The 21262-nt window shown below is 44.3% G+C and overlaps 1 protein-coding gene across 1 annotated transcript; it reads left to right on the forward strand.

The window, feature by feature from the left end:
• Positions 1 to 1265: 1265 nt before the first annotated feature.
• LOC138908667 (uncharacterized) lies at positions 1266 to 2080 on the forward strand. Its single transcript, XM_070199349.1, has 2 exons — positions 1266 to 1341; positions 1389 to 2080. Exons 1-2 carry the CDS (start codon positions 1266 to 1268, stop codon positions 2078 to 2080), a joined length of 768 nt encoding a protein of 255 aa, XP_070055450.1.
• Positions 2081 to 21262: the final 19182 nt, after the last annotated feature.

The following is a 21262-nucleotide window of genomic DNA, read 5'->3' on the forward strand; positions in this document are numbered from 1 at the left end:
TTGTGTACACAAATCCCAACATGGCAGGTAACTGAGAAGAAATGACGAGAATAATAAGTGACCTCCTAATTAACCTCATGAACGTCATCAACAAAAGCTGTGAAACGGAAGACGGAGACACGACGCCCAATGCTTCCACTAGGCGAGATGGGTCATCGCCCCCTCACTGCAGTATCACAAAATCTCGTGGTAAGGGAGCCTACACGTTTGTGGGTGAAGAGACGCCCCAACTGCAAAACATCTCCTCGAAGCGTGGCTAACTGAAATACTAACCAGCGTCCTCAACAAGCCCGCTCGGGATACGACAACAGAAAATGCAAGGACTTGCACAATACAACAAGCGGACGAGCAGTGCAACCAACCTTTTCCTCCAACGACATGTATTACTCACAATGTCATTGATATTGCAGGTGACACCATCCTTGCAGCCATTCTGAAAAGGATGGAAGAAATGGAGAATGAAAACTAGGCGCTCCGAGATCAAATGAAAGAACACCAAGAAAGGGTCGATAAAATATCGGGCGCCCCTAAGCTATTACCGAAGAGGGATGCCGGTCGGTTTGTCGAATAGCCATACAGTGATGACGCATCCCCACATGCTATACCAATAACCTTTAAAATGCTGCCCTACCTCAGGATATATGAAGGCAAAATCGACCATGAAGATCACGTGACTCGTTATGTCACAGCCGTAAAAGGCAACGACCTCGCCAAAGAACATGTATCTTCTATCCTGCTGAAGAAGTTCGGCGAAACCCTCACAGGAGGGGTATTAACCTGGTATTCGCAGCTACCAGCACGCTCCATAGAAACCTTTCAAGAAATGGCCAACAAGTTCGTAACGGCCCATGCCAGAGCCAAGAAGGACGAGGCGAGAGTGAACAACATATTTGCTATTAAACAATCTCTGGGAGAGGGACTGGGGGACTTCCTCGCCCAGTTCAACCGAGTAACTGAGTAAGGATGAATTTTCCAAACATGTCCGAAGGGATGACGGTCGCAGCTTTTCAGAACAGGCTGAGTAGGGATGGTTCAAGAGCAACGAGGAACTGTTGAGTCGGTTGATGAAGTACCTCCCAACCACTTGGGACAAAATCCATAATGCTTAATGTGCCGAGGTCCGTGCAGATGAGGACAATCTCAACGGGCCAACTTACCGAATAACCTCGGTACAAGCAGAATCAAGAACAGATCGAAGAGACAATGCCAGAAGAGATCATCCAATTCCTCGACCTAACAGGGAACGACATCAACCATATATCATAATGGACGACGCCCCCTCCATCCACTACGAAGAAGGTCCATCCAGACCAAGGACAGGAACCCATCAGAATGACATAGGTATGCCCCCTTATTATCTGCTCACAATTTTTGTGTGTCACCTACAGAGATAGTCTACACCCTGGAGAAGCTCGGGCCAAAAGTGAAGTGGCCGCCCAAGATGAGATCGGACCCTAACACCAGAAAATTTGACGTCCTCTGTGAGTTCCACCAGGAACGAGGGCACAAGACTGAAGACTACATCGCCCTGAGGCAGGAAGTCGTGAATATGTTACAACAAGGACACCTTAAAAAGCTGCTAAGCGATAAGGGAATAACCAATTTCGCCAGAGGACGCGAACATCAAGGGCCGCCTAAGCCACCCTCACCAGCTCGTACCATCAACATGATCCTCGGCGACGAAGCCTATATCAACAGTGTGAAGTTCACCACTACCCACAAAATCAAGCGATCTATCACCCGTGAACGGTACGACGAACTCGAAGAAAGTATCATCTTCGACAAGTCGGACACCGACGATTTGGCTTTTCCTCATAATAACGCCCTCGTTATTACTCTGCAAATCTTAGATACTGATGTTAAATGCATTATGGTAGATGACGGGAGCGGCGCATGCATTATCCATCCTCAAGTACTTACCCAAATAAAACTCGAGGATAAGATAGTACTGCGCTGCATCACGCTAACTGGTTTTAACAATGCTGTTGAACGGACGTCCGGGGAAATTACACTCCCCATTTTGGCCGGCTGCGTGACTCTGGAAACAACATTTCACATCATGGACCAAGAAACCGCGTAGAATGCCATAGCGGGGCGACCGTAGATACACCCCATGAAGGTCGTCCCCTCTAGCTTATACCAAGTCCTTAAATTCCCAACTCCATGGGGAATATTCAGCATACGAGGAGAGCAGCGTATGTCCCGGGAATGCTACCGCATTGCTTTAGACAGCACGACCACCCAACAAATGAAGGATAAAGAAAAAAGGCATAGCAATCAGCAGGGTCGAGGTCGGGGCATGACGAGATCGGAGAAGGCATCAAAGATCCCGACATAGTCGAAGCCGCAAGATCGACCACAGAAGACCTCGACCCCGTTCAATTAGATCCCAACAATCATAGCAAGAAGGCCTATATCGGTTGCAAACTTTAGGAACCAGGTAAATTCAGTCAATTCTTAAAAGCTAAAACAGATTTGTTTGCTTTCAGCCATGCAGATATGTCGGCATCCCAAAGGAAATTGCCATGCACAAATTAAACGTCGACCCCTTCCACCCCCCGGTGAGGTAGGTCAGGCGTAAATTCAACTCCGTAATCAATGATGCAGTGCGCGAGAAAGTGGAAAAACTATTAGAAAATGGTTCCGTCAGGGAGTCGAAGTACCCAAAGTGGGTCGCCAATGTAGTAATGGTTAAAGAGAAGAATGGGAAATGGAGGATGTGCGTGGACTTCACAGACTTGAATAAAGCATGCCCAAAGGATTCGTTCCCGCTACCTCACATCGACCAACTCATTGACGCAATGGCCGGGCATAAGCTACTAAGATTCTTGGATGCTTGCTCAGGCTATAATCAGATCTTCATGGAAGAGGAAGATCAGGAAAAAAACCATGTTCATCACCAACCAAGGAACGTACTGCTACAGGGTCATGCCCTTCGGACTAAAGAACGCGGGGGCGACTTATCAAAGGTTGGTGACAAGGATGTTCAAAGATCAGCTCGATAAAACAATGGAAGTATATATAGACGGCATGCTGGTCAAGTCCAAAAGGGGAGAAGATCACATCGACCATCTGAAAGAAACTTTCGACATACTTAGACAGTACGAAATGAAACTGAACCCGAAGAAGTGTGCATTCGGCATAGCCTCAGGAAAGTTCTTAGGTTTCCTTGTATTACAGTGAGGGATTGAGGTCAACCCTGACCAAATCAAATCCATCGAGGGGATACCTGAACTCTTGACCAACAAAAAAAGGTCCTAAGGTTGATTGGTCGCATCGTCGCCCTATCAAGGTTCATCTAGCAGTCATCGGATAGGTGCTATAAATTCTTTGGCATACTTAAGAAAGATAGCAACCTCCAATGGACTTCGGAATGCGTCCAGGCTCTGAGGGAACTAAAAGCATACATGTCGTCGTCGCCCTTGCTTTCAAAACCAAAGCCGAGGGAGGGTCTCCTCATTTATCTAGTTATGCCCGAGGTAGCTGTAAGTGAAGTCCTAATTCGAAAAAACAAAGGTACACAATCTCCCATATATTACATTAGCAAAATACTTGTCGATGCAGAGACAAGGTACCCGTACCTCGAAAAACTGGCTTTGGACATAGTCCTAGCTTCATGAAAGCTTACACCATATTTCCGATGTCACCCATCTCGGTTGTCACAACTTCCTCCCTAAGAAGCATTTTACATAAACCCGAGCTATCGGGAAGGCTGGCCAAATGGGTCATCGAGCTAAGTGAGAACGATATCACATATCAGTCGCAAACAGCGATAAAATCACAAGTGCTCGCTGACTTCGTCACCGACTTTAGCGCAAAAATAATGCATGAAGTCGAAAAGGAAGCCGTCCAAACTCCCCCCCCCCCAAACACAAGACCTCTGGTTTCTATACACCGATGGCGCATCCAACGCGTTGGGTTCTGGACTAGGACTCGTATTCGAAGTCCCAACAAGCGAAGTAATTCGCCAGTCTATAAGGTGCCCTGATATGACTAACAACGAGGCCGAGTATGAGGTCGTCATTGCAGGTTTGAGACTAGTGCTCAAGTATGGGGCAAAATGGTTAAAATTACGTTGTGATTCCCAGCTCATGGTCAACCAAGTCACAACGACCTTCCAAATCAAGGAACAAAGATTGCAAAAATACCAGACCGAAATCTGCAAGCTGCTGCCCGAGTTTGACGAATGCCAGCTCGACCAAATTCCACGAGCACAGAACGCCGAGGCAGATGACCTCGCTAAACTAGACACAGCCACCAAAAGCATCACAACAGGAGACAAAAACATGGTCCATCTCCTCAACTCATCGCTAGACCAAGTCGAAGTAAGAACCATTAACTTAACTTGGGAATGGCGCAATCGTATTATCGCATACTTGCAGGACGGCACACTCCCATGCGATAAAAAAGAGGCCAAGAAATTGAGAATGCAAACAGCTAGATATAGTATCCTCCACAACGACCTGTACAAGAGAACTTACGGCGGCCCTTTAGTGAAGTGCCTGGGCCCAAACCAAACTCGCCGCGTCCTTGAAGAAATCCACGAAGGTCATTGCGGAGCTCATTCCGACAATTGAGCACTGGTCAGATGCCTCGTGCGGGCGGGATATTACTTGCCCACTATGAAAAAGGAGGCCACAGATTTCGTGAAGAGATGTGAGCAATGCCAGAAGTACGCCCCAATGATTCACCAAGCATGCGAACACCTCCACTCGGTTATCTAACCTTGGTCGTTCATCAAATGGGGAATGGACATCGTGGGCCCCCTCCTAGTGGGGCGAGGTAATGTACGATTCCTTTTGGTTTTAACTGACTATTTCTCTAAGTGGGTGGAAGTAGGAGCATTCACCCAAATACCGGAACAGGAAGTAATCACCTTTATATGGAGAAATATTATATGATGGTTCGACCTTCCCAAAGAAATCAGCTGCGACAACGGACCCCAATTCATGGGAAAGAAAACCGCTGAATTTTTCGAGAAATGGCATATCAAAAGAATAATCTCAACCCCGTACCACCCCTTTGGAAACGGGCTAGCAGAGTCCTCCAACAAATCGATACTAAACATTATGAAGAAGAAGCTTGAGGATGCTAAGGGACTGTGGCCAGAAGTACTACCAGAAGTATTATGGGCCTACCGAACAACTCTGAAAATGAGCACAAGAGAGATGCCTTACTCTTTGGTCTACGGGATCGAGGCAGTAATACCAGTCGAGGTCGGAGAGCCTAGTCTAAGGTACTCCCATGAGAGTGGCGCAAGCAACGACGAGAGCAGAAGGCAAGAACTCGACGAAGTCGACGAACGAAGAGATATGGCCTATATAAGAATGATCGCCCAAAAATAGCAAGCAGAACACTATCATAACAAGAATGCAAAGGTTAGGCCGCTCAAAATCAGGGACTATGTACTTAAAGCTAAAACTCAAGCAAGCAAAGATCCCAGGGAAGGCAAGCTGGGAACAAATTGGGACGGCCCGTAAAACATCACAGCAAAAGCAAATAAAGGATCATTTCAACTAGAAACAATGGAAGGAAAGCTACTACTAAACAACTGGAATATCAGCCACCTCAAACACTTTAACTCCTTTTCATATTCAAAAAAGGAAGATGCCGTTTTAAAGCAAGTCACCTAGGTTCTTAAGAAAGATTTTTAGTTTTGTAAAGCGGAATTCTCCTTTGAATCAGGGTTCCAAACCTTCCCATGAGCTCTAGAATCTATAAATACCTTTTCAACTCAAGAAATACTAAAACTATTTAGAGTTGGTATTTCTAACTAAGTCGGAATGAGGGCTTTGGGCAAAGTGCAACTCGAAAGTACTTTACTTCAGTCCCAGTACTGAAAGACGTGACTTCAGGAGTGGATTTCGGCGATTCGTACTACCGAAAAAGTTTCGCTAACCGGTAGGCAATAAAATCAGCCGATAGGCCTTTCCATTCACTCAGATTTCTTCAGTTTCATCGATTTTGTCCGGATCCCACCTTTCTTCCAAAAAAAGGTAAGGAGAAGGATCTTTTTCAGTGGTTCCCTCTTGTTCCTGTTTAGTCCCCTTCATTTCGGAAGCTCTTTCTATTTCTACGTAGAGGGCTAAGGAAAAGCTAAAAATTCATTGGGATAGATGCAGTGCCAATTAATTTCTGCCAATTTCCGCGGTAAGTGCTAAGTACTTCGATTAATAGTTTGCAGGATTTCTAGAATAGGAATAAGCTTTTTCTTTAGAGTAAGACAAAATTCATTTTGACCCCGTCGTAGTTCTCAATTATTTCGTGGCACCGGGTGTGGCTGAACTACCTACGATGGGGGAGCTAATGCACATGGAAGAAGGTTAGATAAAAGAATATGTTCTTGCATCGCTTTTTTGTAGAAAGCTCGACCAGGGAGAAAAAGTATTTGTCCGAAGCCAAAAAGCCAAGCTTTGCTTTATCCAGTATCAAATGGAAATTGCAAGCAAATAGAACACCTTTCAAGAGTATCAATACCATCGCATGAATCGTAAATGCATGGTCTTCTTTGACCCGCGGGCGCGAATCGGTAGCTGTGAAACTAGCTCTGGCTTGATGACTACTTTACTTTTAGCTTTTTCCTGGGGCATAGAATCTTCCTTCTCTATGCATGGGTTATCCCTTGATCGAATAATTATAAAGTCAAAAAATAGAGTTCTTTTCACTTTAACAACTGTGCTTTTTCTAACAACTCGAAAGGCGATTCCCCCTACTATCTACAACTCCATACGCTCTCTCAATCTTATTATCTTAGTAGCATGGAAGTCACAATAGTTATATCAGAGTAAGCTAGAAGATGACCAATCCCACCCCATTGGTATCGAGTCTGATGTGAGAGGCGCTTAAAAGGCCGTTAAGGCATTAGACTCAGGGGTGAACTCTATGTTATGGCCAAAGCCATTGCTTCTAGCAATCTGCATGGAGCCAACAACTGGAGGGGACAATGACAAATCCTCAATTTCATTTTGTCTAAGATGCTCCATTGTAATCACATAATTGAATCGGGTCTCATCCCTTCGATTCCTCACTGCATACTATAATGACAAGGAAGAGAGCTTTATTGCGTGCTTCTTCGGGCCAAAACTGTTAAGGGCATTCCATCCAGCGTAAGCATCTGGATAATCTGGAATGCGACGTGGCATACCCGAAAGCCCTAAGAAATGCATAGGAAAGAAGGTCATATTAACCCCGAAAAAAATGATCCAAAAATGGATTTGACCTAAAGTTTCAGGGTATGTCCGACCAAAGATTTTACCTACCCAATAGTGAAATCCTGCAAATAAATCAAAAACTCTCAGTCGATCTAGAAAACTATAAAGAAAGGGAGGTTAAGGTTACTAAGTAAGGTCATCTGGTTAAGGAAAGCTCGGGTTATGAAATCGCTTAGCCGTTAATTAATTTAAAAATAAAAGAAAAATGAAAGTAGTAGTGAGGCGCCGGTACGGAGTTGCGTCAGCTGTGGATATAGACTAGGCTAAGTCTTGGCTCTGGTAAAGAGAAAGAATCTCTCCCTACCCTACTATGGGAAAAAGCACTTTCTATCCCCCCTCCCCCCTCCCTCGTGCTACAAAACAAACAAACTTTTCTAAGCATTAAAAGCAACAATATACCCTGAACCGGGAAAAGGCGATAACGACCCAGGAAATGGTGAAGTACGTGAATCAACACCCTCTTAGAGTCCAAACCTTTTAACATAAAAGAAAGAATAAGGGGCGATCATCCTTAGAGGAGAGGGGAGGCAACTTGGGATTCTAGGCAATTTTTCAATTGGCAGTGGTGCATATTGTGGTTGTTTCGGTACTTCTGCCAGCCTTGCACCACTATTGAGTAATTCCTGAGTCATAGCATCAATATGAGAAGGCCCTATGGAGTAAAGGGAAGCGTGTACGTTGACACACTCCCTGCCTTCCAAAGGTGCCTAGAGGACGGGCCAGATGCAGCAGAGCGACGATCGGGGAACGGGTTCCCCATGCTCAGCCTTAACCAGCTGGCACACTAAGCATTTATCCACATACTCAGTGACATCCCACTTCATACATTTCCACCAATAGTGTGGGTGGATCGTCCTGTACATCTTCGTGCTCCTTGGGTGCAGGAAAAAAAGTGAGCTATGCGCCTTCTCCAAGATATCATAGCACAGGTCATTGTCCTGAGGAACATATACTTGTCCCCGGAATAGAAGTGTGCCATCCCGAACGACCGCCCCCTAATTACTAGACCAACATGCTATAATAATGCTATAAACACCTATCAAAGATATGGCAAACAAATAAAGTAGCCATGTCTGTCGGTCTTCGTTAGTTAATTGTGTCAACAGAGGCAAGGAGTACCGTTGGACTATCCCACTAGCGATCCTACTTCAACGACCTTCTCGTAATACGTAAAAAAAAGTATCCAGGTTGAAACAATTATAGGTGTCAATGGATCGATTTCACTAGCAGGGCTCTTTCTAGAGGGGGACCCTTCTCATACCCGCCCTTACAGGAGCCTAACGGGGACGCAAGTGCAGGACTCCCCTATGCTGGGATGAAGTAGGGGAGAGACAGAATCTTGGGCCAGAGATTGTATAGGAGACCTCTTCCTTTGGTCAGGTTAGTACACGATTTCATCATTTACCTTGCGAGGATTCATCCTCGGTAAATGCGATGCAGTGAAAGACATTGCAGACTATGTGGCCGGTGACGAAAAAAATATACAGGTAGCTATCCAACTCCACTTTCTAACGAGGTTAAGGCATGACCTAGAAAACAGAAATAGCAAGACCTGGGGTCTCAAAGAACATTTGATAATAAAGATCCACTATTTGCGTTGTCGATGCTAAACTCACCGTTGTTGATTAGACTCGAAGTGGTTCAGATCGGCAAAGTAGGCATTAATACCTCCACAGGTTGACATCCGATCCAACCTAGTAGTAAACAATCCGCCAAAAACAACCAAAATATTCCTTGGTGAATCGGGCGAAAACTTGAACTATGTACATACATACTTTTAAAAAAGGGAACCTTCGATATCTAATCCCACGTGGAACCTGTCCTAAGAGTGGTTTTCGAGACAAAAACTGGTCATTCTGTGGGATCCGCGAAGGCAATCACTCGATGTTCCCCTAACCCAACCCGAGAATCGACCGAAGGGAATCGCAACATAGGAAATGTCCGCGTCTCATCGCAAGGCTCATTTTGAGTTGTAGGTCATAAGGCAGGCAGATTTATCTGATCAAGGGTCGGGGCATAAGGGTCCTGCTACTATCCAGGTGCGAAGAACCCTGGAGGCTTAGTTGCTTTTGCAGTTTATTCTAATCCCGGTTTTAATCCGACGCAAGTAATAGTCGCAACACCAGGAGCTTTCAAGGGAGGGGGCCAGGATCTCTCAGTTCTTGAGCATGTTGGGGGATTAGGCGGCAGTTGAAAGAGCTGCTCGAAAGCTTGACGAACAAGCGAAAAAATCCTATATATTCTATTTTCTTAGTTTAGTAAAGGGGGGAATACTTGCTCTTCTTTCGTTCTTGCATGATCATGAAAATATGAAAAACTTGGGCCTTCTCCACTACTTGACGAATTCATTCAATTGAACCCACACTCAAAGGAGGACCACAAGCTCGGGGCTCGTGTGGAAGGGCTCTCGCTCAACGGATCAAAGGTATGCCAGGGATAACAAGATGATGACTCCCAAGAGCTCTTATCGACAGAGTCATTTGGCACGTCGATGTCGACTCACCACATCCTGGGGTTGAAGAATGTCCCAAGGGTTCCTTCGGGTTTTCGCCTATTCAAGTGGTACGTGAGTTGGGTTTAGAACTTTGTGAGACATTTCGGTTCCTATCTACCGTTGGTGTTAAAGGGAGAATTATCTTTCCCGCTGCCATCTTCGGTGGATGCGCCCCTTAACTTAAAGGCGGATAAGGCACTAAGCCAACCTTTTAGATTGAATAAAGTTACTAAGCTAGTCACCTCACCTCTCTTTCTTACGCGCCATTATTAGTAGTAAATTATCAAACATGATGACTTATCGGCTTGAGGCTTCTTTTCATTTAAAGGTGAGTGGAAATTTCATAAGAGAAGAAAAGCTCAGAGAAGGTTCTTCAATAGTATGCCCGGTTCACGAGGTTCTACCATTGCAGGGCCGAGTTTCCACTTAGTGATCGGTCCGCTAGTTCACGCAAATCTGAAGAAGTTATCACGGACGATTGACTGAGTTCCCCTTTTTAGTTTGCCTTTTCCAATATGTGAGATGTGGGGATAAAGCTCCGAAGCAGGAGCTAAGACTTTCTAAATCCATATGGTATGATATGGATTTCAAGCTTCCTAACATGGGTTTGTGTGAAGCATGAGAACATGAGCAAGCTCAGCCTTTTGCTACTTGTGTGACCCTACCTCATGGCTTTCAGAAGGGCCTAAAGTGCACGATGATTTAATTTCCGACGTCCAATCAGTCTACTCTGCTTTACTACGCGCTAGGGAAAAAAGCGAAGCTCCTTCTTGTTGTGCCCGATCCCCAAAGCATTGAAAAAAATCAATCTCCCCTATTTGTTCCATTCTCAATGGTTAGTCGGTTGGCCAGGATGCTTTGGGTAATAGTTCGAGTAATACTTGAATGAGCCCCCCGAAAGCTTGATGCAAATAAACAAATTTTTGTTCTACGTCTCCGAGCTATATATCCCCGTTTAATTCTGGTGTTGAGTCTCCGCCACATCTATTTCATACCCGTTTGTAGCGGTTGGTTAGGACATGCCGGTTAGAACCTCTCTGTAGTTCTCGATTCTGATTGAACTAGGGAGGATCAGCATTGTTAGGGAGATTCTGTCTGTCGGAGGTTCGAGAATCTATGAAAGGACATCTAAGGCTAAGGTTACGAAGTAAAGGAAGTCCATTACTGAGAGAAGTGGTGATCTCATCTTGCTTGCTGGGAGAGGGGAAGCTTCCAGACCATCTTTTCCAGGCAGATAGCGAACGATCACTCAGCGGAATCGATCCTCTTTGACTGTACAAGAATGTGTGGAGCTCATCATGTCTGGAAGCATAAGAAAATGCTTACTTATCTCTTTACTCAGAGAAGTCCCTCTCAGAGCTATTCCCCGGAGATGTGTCTTCTTTCTCCTTAATCTGGGAATGAAGCCGTAAGCCGAACAGAATACAGACTTGATTGCTTATTTCATTCCATCTCTACTCCTGGAAACAAATCAAGATCAAGGATGTTAAAAAGTGAAAGTTTCCCTTCATGTGGCTCGTCTGTGATAACTTCTTCGAATTTGCGTGAACTAGCGGACCGATCACTAAGTGGGGATGCTCCCTCCAGCATGAGCGAACCCTTTCAGAACTGGTTAAGAATGGGCGGCACTATCCCAGCCCGGATCTAGCCAAGTTCTATTGATCATGTCCCATTCCCAACAATTGTACCTTGTCTTGGGGCGTCTTTGGCTTTACAATAGAAAGCTCGCCGGAGAAAGCCGCGCAGCAGTTCTTCCATACTAACTTAGCTTCCCGGCATTGCTATTGGCATAACAATCGGTACACCATAGGTTAGTCCAACCCAATCCTCTCGTACTAGGGTTGGCTCCTCGCAGTTCTCCCTTTAACACTAATGGTAGATAGGAACTGAACTGTCTCACGACGTTCTAAACCCAACTCACGTACCACTTGAATCATCGAACAACCAAACCCTTGGGACCTTCTTCAACCCCAGGATGTGATGAGTCAACATCAAGGTGCCAAACAACTCCATCGATAATGAATAGCCGGAATAGAATGAAGGAATGATTCAATCTTCCATCATTTCAGAGCCGACGCCTCCTTTTCTGCCTTTCTATCCATACTTTAAAAGAAAAAGCGTCCCCCAAGTTGTACTCTTTTTTTCCTCACTTGAGTTTTGTCTCAGTTGGGTTTTCCCAATGAGGTTTTTAACGAGGCGGCGAAGGGAACACTCCAAGTTAAAGCATGCGAAGTCAAGGTCGTGATCACTATTTCATTGCTCGACCTCTCACTATTCTCCAGATCGAACAATGAAGGAACTAGATGGACCGGGACTGGGACTGGAATGCCAGCCAACACCCAAAAATATGTAAATTTCTCCAAGTATGTAGCAAAAGCAACAATGCAAGGCAGTTACTTTACACTTATCATCACATCTTCCATTAAATTCTGGTTATGTTCGACCTCGCTCTAACTAACACCTACCGGCCCTCGGCCATAATTATATTCAGGTTATGTTCGACCTCGCTCGAACTAACAGCTACCGGCCCTCGGCCATAATTAAATTCAGGTTATGTTCGACCTCGCTCGAACTAACACCTACTGGCCATCGGTCATAATTAAATGCAAGTTACGTTCAACCTCACTCGAACTAATACCTACCGGCCCTCGGCCATAATAAAATACAGGTTATGTTCGATCTCGCTCGTGACCGGCCCTTGGACATAATTAAACTTATGTTATGTTTGACCTCGTTCAAACAAACACCTACCGACCCCCATCCATAATTAAATTCAGGTTATATTCGACCTGCTCGAACTAATATCCACCGGCCATCGACCATAATTAAACGCAGGTTACGTTCGACCTCGCTCGAACTAACACCTACCTGTAATGACCTGGACAGTCATTTTAAAATGTTGTAGATCCATTCCCCTATTTACTGCCCATTCTATGTTTTATAACTGTTATGTGATTTGCCAGGGTAGTCGGTTCGGTTCCGGAGAGATTTTAGAATGAATTGGAACACTTAGTTCCAAAGTTTAAAACTTAAGTTGTAAAAAGTTTGCTGGATGTCGACCTATGTGTAAACGACCCCGGAATAGAATTTTGATGATTCCAACAGCTCCGTATGGTGATTTTGAACTTAGGAGCGCGATCAGAATTTTATTTGGAAGTTCGCAATTAAATTAGGCTTGAAATGGCTAAAATAGGAATTTAAGTTTGAAAATTTGACCGGGGAGTTGACTTTTTGATATCGGGGTCGGAATCCAGTTCCAAATATTTTCATAGCTCCTTATTTCATTTATGACTTGTTTGCAAAATTTGAGGTAAATCGTACTTGATTTGATAGGTTTCGGCATCGAATGTAGAAGTTGGAAATTCTTAAGTTTTCTTAAGCTTGAATTGGGTGTGATTTATGATTTTAGCGTTGATGTGATTTGAGGGCTTGACTAAGTTTGTATGGTATTTTAGGATTGGTTGGTATGTTTGGTTGAGGTCCCTGGGGCCTCGGGTGAGTTTCGGATGCCCAACGGATCGATTTTTGGACTTAGGAGGTTGCTGAAGTTTTCTGGTGTCTGAGTTTTGGCTTCCTTATACGCGATCGCGTGGGGTGATCCACGATCGCGTAAGCTAGCTGGGCGAAAGGATGGAATTGTTCTTCGCATTCACGGACAGGGTCATGCTAATGCGTAGTGAAGTGAGGTGGTGCTTCGCGAACGCAGAGACAAGGTCACGTTTGCGTAGGGTTAAGTGGACCAAAGCTGGACCACGTGCTTTGCTCATCGCGAACGCGTGTGGACGTTCGCGATCGCGTGAGTCTGAGAGTCAGAGCATCGCGTTCGCATTGTGTTTTACGCGTTCGCGTAGAGTTAATCCCTGGGGCAGCAAAGTTGTTCTTCGCGATCGCATGGCTATTTCCGCGATCGCGATTAAGGAAATGTCTGGACAGTATTAAAGTTTCCAAAAATGGGGGTTTTGCCATTTTATCAAAAACTTGAGTTGGGAGCTCGGATTTGGACGAGATTTTGAGAGAGTTCCAGAGATATCTATTGGGTAATGATTCTACACTCCATTTTTGATTATATTCCACTAATCTATCATTAATTTCCTCTTTAATTTCGGATTTTGGGGTTGAAATTGGGAAAAATTGGAAGAACTTCTTCATCAAAGATTTCGAGTTTTGAAAGGGGATTTGTGGTCGGATTTGAGTAATTTTTATATGGTTGGACTCGTAAATGAATGCGTGTTCATATTTCGTAACCTTCGCCGGATTCCGATACGTGGGCCCCACGGGCGAATTTTGAGTGAATTTCAGATTTTATTGAAAAATATAATATTTTCTTATGAAATTGATTCCTATAATTTTTGTTGACTGTATCGAATTATTTTGGCTAGATTCGAGCCATTCAGAGTTGGATAATCGAGGAAAAGGCATACTCGTGGATTAAATTGGAGTAAGTCGAGGTAAGTGACTTGTCTAACCTTGTGTGGGGAAAATTTTTCCTAGGATTGGTATTGATGTGATAATTATAATGTGTTGAAAGTCATGTACACGAGGTGACGAGTGTGTACACGGGCTAAATGTGGAAGATTATGTCTTTAAATTGTGTAGAGCACTGTTGCATATTAATTAAATTATTTTAATCTGTTATATTCATCATCATTAATATATTTTTGTATTTTTAAATTTGCCTGACCTGTTCCTGCTAAGTGTTTTACCTGTTTAGTTGAAACTCTGTTTTCTTTTGTTCTGTGCATTACTTGAAGGATGGATTTCTTAATTTAAATATTATTTTTAAAAAAAGTATTTTACATTTAAAATTTTGATATTTAGACAAGGTGTTAAATTTGTGAAATATTATTTTTGCTGAATATTTTATGAGATTTTCGTACTCATTGTGATGGAGCCGCGAGCTCTTTATTATGGAAAATATTGTTCTTGATTTATTTTGGCATGAGTCGTGAGCTCTTTATTGTGGAGAAATATTGTTATTGATTTATTTTGGCAAGTTGAAATATTTGGACACTTGAGGTACAAATTATGATATACTGTGATATTGATATACATGGGGTGGTATAAGGTCTGGGTGTTGAAATGCATGCAGTGAGATAAGGGTGGCTTGATACGCGTGGCTAGTAGGGGAGCTACTAGAAGTCATGCGGTGTAATAAAGGTGGCTAAAACGCGGGATGCTATTTCGGAAAAAATATTTTCTTTAAAATTAAATGTGAAGGCTCCCGCGGTGATATAAGAAAATGAGATATTGTGAAATTATTTATTATTTTGGACTACGAGGCGGTACCTCGGGAGTGCCCTTATTGATATTTATTTATGGCCGCAGTTGCCTTTGATTATTGTTGTGTTTTCCTTAAAGTTGAAAATTCTGTTTTATTTCCGCGAGGTATTATTTGCCCTTATTATGTGCAGTTAAATGGTGACATACTATTTACCTGATTTATTTCCATTATTATTTTATTGTTAGTTTATTGTCAAACATGTCACCATGTCTTTCATTATTCCAGTAGGGCCTGACCTGACCTCGTCACTACTCTACTGAGGTTAGGCTTGGCACTTACTGGATACCGCGGTGGTGTACTCATATTACGCTTCTGCACATATTTTTGTGCTGATCCAAGTACTCCCTATCAGACCAGGCATCAGTGAGCTACCTGTGTACGGAGAATTCGAGGTATATCTGCCAGCGTCTGCAGACTCCGGAGTCCCCTTCTATCCTTATTATGTTGTTTTCTCTATTCACATTAGACTCTGATGTATTTCACCGGGTTTTGGGAATTTCTTTATGTACTGAGATGTTGAGATTTTAAAAGTTTTTAATTGTTATTTTAATTATTCCGCATATTGATAGGCTTACCTAATCTCATAGACTAGGTGCCATCACGACATCCTACGGAGGGAAATTTTGGGTCGTGACAAGTTGGTACGAGAGCTCTAGGTCCATAGGTGTTATGAGTCACAAGCAGGTTTAGTAGAGTCTCACGGATTGGTACAAAGACGTCTGTACTTATCTTCGGGAGGCTATGGAACTGTTAGGAAATATTCACTTCTTTGATTCCTTATCGTGCGCATTTGTTGAATTCGAAGTTCTAAACCGTTGTCTTTCTATTCTCTCACAGATGGTGAGGACACGCACAACTGGATCCGATGATCAGACACTCGTGTCCCTGTTGGAGCCGTAAGAGGCCAGGATTTGGGCATAGGCCGAGCCAGAGGTCGAGGAAGACCACGTGGTGCAGCCAGAGCACCTGCACTAGCTGCTGCAGCAGAGCCACCAGTAGCTCCAGTTGGAGAGCAGACACCTAAGACGCTTGTTACTACCCCTACACTTCAGGAGACTTTTGCCCAGTTTTTGAGCATGTTTGGCACTCTAGCTCAAGCAGGGCTAATTCTACTTGCTCCTGCCACATCTCAGGCCGGGGGAGGAGCACAGACTCCTGCCGCCCGTACCCCAGAGCCACGGGACCAGTTTGACCATGCCCCAGAGGTTATACTAGTGCAGCCAGTTGTCCTAGTTCGGCCTGAGGTTAGGACAGCAGTTTCAGAGGGGGAGCAGCTCAGGCTCGAGAGGTACAAGAAGTACCACCCTCCCATATTCAGCGGTTTAGATTCAGAGGATGCTCAGGGTTTTCTTGAGGAATGTCATCGTATCCTTCGTACAATGGGTATTATGGATTCCAGCGGGGTTTCTTTCACAGCATTTCAGCTTAGAGGAGCAGCTTACCAGTGGTGGCGGGCATACGAGTTGGATAGTACGGCTGAAGCAGCTTCACTCACTTGGACTCAATTCTCAAATATGTTCTTGAGGGAGTATGTTCTTCGGAGTTTTAAAGATGCATGGCACGCAGAGTTTGAGCAGTTGCGCTAGGGTTCTATGACCATGTCAGAATATGCGGTCTGATTCAGTGAATTTGCTAGGCATGCACCAGCTTTGGTTGTTACTATTCGAGAGCGGATCCGCTGATTTATTGAGGGGCTCCACCTTAGTATCAGATTCAGTATGGCTCAAGAACTAGAGATGGACATCACATACCAACAGGTGGTGTCAATTTCTAGGAGATTGGAGGGTATGCGGACTGGGGAGAGAGAAGAGAGGGAAACTAAGAGACCCCGAGATTCTTGCACATATAATAATTCTCGTGCCCCAGCTGCAGCCCGTCATGGTAGAGGCTATGTGAGCCGTCATATTCATTCAGTACTTCCAATTTCCAGTGGTATTCCGGCTACTCCCAGACCTCAGGTTCCATATTATGCACCGCCAGTGTCTTCTGTACATCCTGTATGGGGTGCCTTCAGCGGGCAGTCTAGTCGATCAGGCGCGAGCCAGTCCTATCAGCCACGTCCTTCGAGGGCTTGTTTTGAGTGTGGTGACACTCGTCATATCATGAAGGATTGCCCCAGACTTAGGAGGGGTGACCTCAACAGGCTTCTCATGCCATGATGACTGCACCAATTGCTACTCCACCTGCATAGCCAGCTAGAGGTGGAGGTCGGACAGGTAGAGGTCACCCTAGAGGGGGAGGCCAGGTCAGATGTTATGCCCTTCCTGCTAGGACAGAGGCCGTTAAATCCGATTCTATTATCACAGGTATTGTTCCGGTCTGTCATAAAGATGCATCAGTCTTATTTGATCCAAGCTCCACTTATTCTTATGTGTCATCTTATTTTGCCCCGTATTTAGGTGTATCCCGTGATTCTTAGAGTTCTTCTGTTTATGTATCTACACCCGTGGGTAAATCTATTATTGTGGATCGCGTGTATCGGTCGTGTTTAATTGTTATCAGTGGTTTTGAGACCAGAGCTGATTTATTATTGCTCAGTATGGTGGATTTCGATATTATTTTGGGCATGGACTGGTTGTCGCCCTATCATGCTATCCTTGATTGTTACGCCAAGACGGTGACGTTGGCTATGCCAGGTCTATCGCGGCTAGAGTGGAAAGGTACCTTGGATCATGTTCCTAGCAGAGTTGTTTCATTTCTTAAAGCTCAACGAATGGTTGAGAAGGGGTATGATGTGTATCTGGCCTATATGAGAGATGTTAGTGTTGATACTCCTACCGTGGAGTCAGTTCCTATAGTAAGGGATTTTCCTGACGTATTTCTAGCGGATCTTTCGAGTATGCCACCCGACAGGGATATTGACTTTGGCATTAATTTGTTACCGGACACTCAACCAATATCTATTCCACCATATCGTATGGCCCCAGCAGAGTTTAAAGAATTAAAAGAATAGTTACATGAGTTGCTTGATTAGGGTTTCATTCGGCCCAGTGTATCGCCTTGGGGTGCTCCTGTCTTATTTGTGAAGAAGAAGGATGGTTCTATGCGGATGTGTATTGATTACCGTCAGTTAAACAAGGTTACGGTGAAGAACAGGTATCCATTGCCACGTATTGATGACCTATTTGATCAGCTTCAGGGTGCCAGGGTATTCTCTAAAATTGACTTGCGTTCAGGTTATCATCCGTTGAAGATTCGGGAGCTAGATATCTTGAAGACTGCTTTTAGGACTCGGTATGGTCATTATGAGTTTCTTGTAATATCATTTGGGCTGACAAACGCCCCAGCAACATTTATACAGTTGATGAACAGTGTATTTTAGCCCTATCTTGACTCCTTCGTCATTGTATTTATTGACGACATTCTGGTGTATTCCCGGAGTCACTAGGATCATGAACAACACTTGAGAATTGTGCTTCAGACTTTGAGAGAAAAGAAATTATATGCAAAATTTTCAAAGTGTGAATTCTGGCTTGATTCAGTGGGATTTTTGGGTCATATAGTTTCATGCGAAGGGATCAAGGTAGGTCCGAAGAAGATTGAAGCAATGCAGAGTTGGTCCAGACTGTCCTTAGCTACAGAGATCCGGAGTTTCCTTGGTTTGGCAGGGTATTATCGCCGATTTGTAGAGGGTTTCTCTTCTATTGCTGCACCTATGACCAAATTAAAACAGAAGGGTGCTCCGTTCAGGTGGACTAAGGAATGTGAGGAGAGCTTCCAAACGCTCAAGACATCTTTAACTATAACCCCAGTATTAGTGTTGCCTACAGGTTCAGGGTTTTATACTGTGTATTGTGATGCATCGCGTATTGGTCTCGGCGCAGTGTTGATGCAAGACGGTAGGGTGATTGCCTATGCGTCCAGACAGTTAAAGGTGCATGAGAAGAATTATCCTGTACATGACCTTGAGTTAGCAGCTATTGTTCATGCCTTAAAGATTTGGCGGCATTATTTGTACGATGCCCATTGTGAGGTCTACACTGATCACCGGAGTCTACAACATCTGATTAAATAGAAGGATCTTAATTTACGGCAGCGGAGATGGTTGGAGTTGCTTAAGGATTATGATATCACCATTCTCTATCATCCCGGGAAGGCCAATGTAGTGGCCGATGCCTTGAGTTGTAAAGCGGAGAGTTTGGGCAGCTTAGCATACTTACCGGTAGCAAAAAGGCCTTTAGCCTTGGATGTTCAGGCCTTGGCCAATCAGTTTGTTATATTGGATGTTTTCGAGCCGAGCCGAGTTTTGGCTTGTGTGGTTTCTCAGTCTTCTCTTTATGATCGTATCAGGTAGCGTCAGTATGATGACCCCCATCTGCTTATCCTTAAGGATACAATTCAGCACGGTGATGCCAAGGAAGTCACTATTGGAGATGACGGTGTATTACGAATGCAGGGCAGGCTATGTGTACCCAATGTAGATGGCTTACGTGAGTTAATTCTCCAGGAGGCTCACAGTTCGCAGTACTCCATTCATACAGGTGCCGCGAAGATGTATCAGTACTTGAGATAACACTATTGGTGGAGGTGGATGAAGAAAGATATAGTGGAATATGTAGCTCGGTGCCTAAATTGTCAGCAGGTGAAATATGAGCATTAGCGACCGGGTGGATTGCTTCAGAAGTTAGAGATTCCAGAGTGGAAATGGGAGCGAATCACTATGGATTTCGTTGTTGGGCTCCCACGGACTTAGAGGAAGTTCGATGCAGTTTGGGTGATTGTGGACAGATTGACCAAGTCAATTCATTTCATTCCTGTGGTTACTACTTACTCTTCGGAACAACTAGCTCAAGTTTACATTCGCGAGATTGTTAGGCTTCATGGTGTACCGGTATCTATCATATCTGACCGGGGTACACAGTTTACATCACAGTTCTGGAGAGCCGTACAACGAGAGTTGGGTACTCGGGTAGAGTTGAGTACAATATTTTACCCTCAGACGGACGGACAGTCCGAGCGCACTATTCAGATACTGGAGGATATGCTTCGTGTGTGTGTGTGATGGATTTTGGGGGTGCTTGGGATCAGTTCTTACCACTTGCGGAGTTTGCTTACAACAACAGCTACCAGTCGAGCATTCAGATGGCTCCATATGAGGCCTTATATGGTAGGCGGTGCCGGTCTCCAGTGGGTTGGTTCGAACCGGGTGAGGCTAGGCTCTTGGGTACAGACTTGGTTTAGGGTGCCTTGGAAAAGGTTAAATTGATTCAGGATCGACTTCGTACAGCCCAATCTAGACAGAAGAGTTATGCGGATCGGAAGGTTCGTAATGTTGCATTCATGGTTGGTGAGCGGGTCTTGCTCCGAGTTTTGCCAATGAAGGGTGTGATGAGGTTCGGGAAGAAGGGCAAGTTGAGCCCTAGGTATATTGGGCCTTTTGAAATTCTTGATAGAGTTGGAGAGGTGTCTTACAGACTTGCATTACCACCTAGTCTCTCTGCAGTTCATCCAGTGTTCCATGTTTCCATGCTCAGAAAGTGTCATGATGATCCCTCTTATGTGTTAGACTTCAGTTCGGTTCAATTGGACAAGGATCTATCTTATGTTGAGGAACCAGTGGTTATTTTGGACAGGCAGGTTCGAAAGCTGAGGTCAAAGAACATTGCTTCTGTGAAGGTTCAGTGGAGGGGTCATCCGGTTGAGGAGGCGACTTGGGAGACTGAGCAGGATATGCACAATCGTTATCCTCATCTTTTCACCACTTCAGGTATGTCTCTATGCTCGTTCGAGGATGAACGATTATTTTAAGAGGGGGAGGATATAATGACCCGGCCAGTCGTTTAAAAAAGTTATAGCCCCATTCCCCTATTTAGTGCTCATTCTGTGCTTTATAACTGTTATGTGACTTTCAGGGGTAGTCGATTCGGGTCCGGAGAGATTTAGAATAAATTGGAACACTTAGTTCCAAAGTTTAAAACTTAAGTTGAAAAGGTTGGCTGGATGTCGACCTATGTGTAAACGACCCCGGAATATAATTTTGATGATTCCAACAGCTCCGTATAGTGATTTTAGACTTAGAAGCGTGATCGGAATATTATTTGGAAGTCCGTAATTAAATTAGGCTTGAAAGCTAAAATAGGAATTTAAGTTTGGAAGTATGACCGGGGATTTGACTTTTTGATATCGGGGTCGGAATCCAGTTCCGAAAATTTTTATAGCTCCGTTATGTAATTTATGACTTGTGTACATAATTTGAGGTAAATCGAACTTGATTTGATAGGTTTCGGCATCGAATATAGAAGTTAGAAATTCTTAAGTTTCGTTAAGCTTGAATTG

The sequence above is a fragment of the Nicotiana tomentosiformis genome, chromosome 3 (assembly GCF_000390325.3).
Source record: "Nicotiana tomentosiformis chromosome 3, ASM39032v3, whole genome shotgun sequence".
NCBI classification, from domain to species: Eukaryota; Viridiplantae; Streptophyta; class Magnoliopsida; order Solanales; family Solanaceae; genus Nicotiana; species Nicotiana tomentosiformis.

Excerpts from the sequence above, each read along its gene's own strand:
- LOC138908667 (XM_070199349.1), top strand. The coding sequence starts at position 1,266 with ATGGACGACGCCCCCTCCATCCACTACGAAGAAGGTCCATCCAGACCA. Across the intron at positions 1,342-1,388 it reads AACCCATCAGAATGACATAG|AGATAGTCTACACCCTGGAG; the intron begins GTATGCCCCCTT and ends TGTCACCTACAG.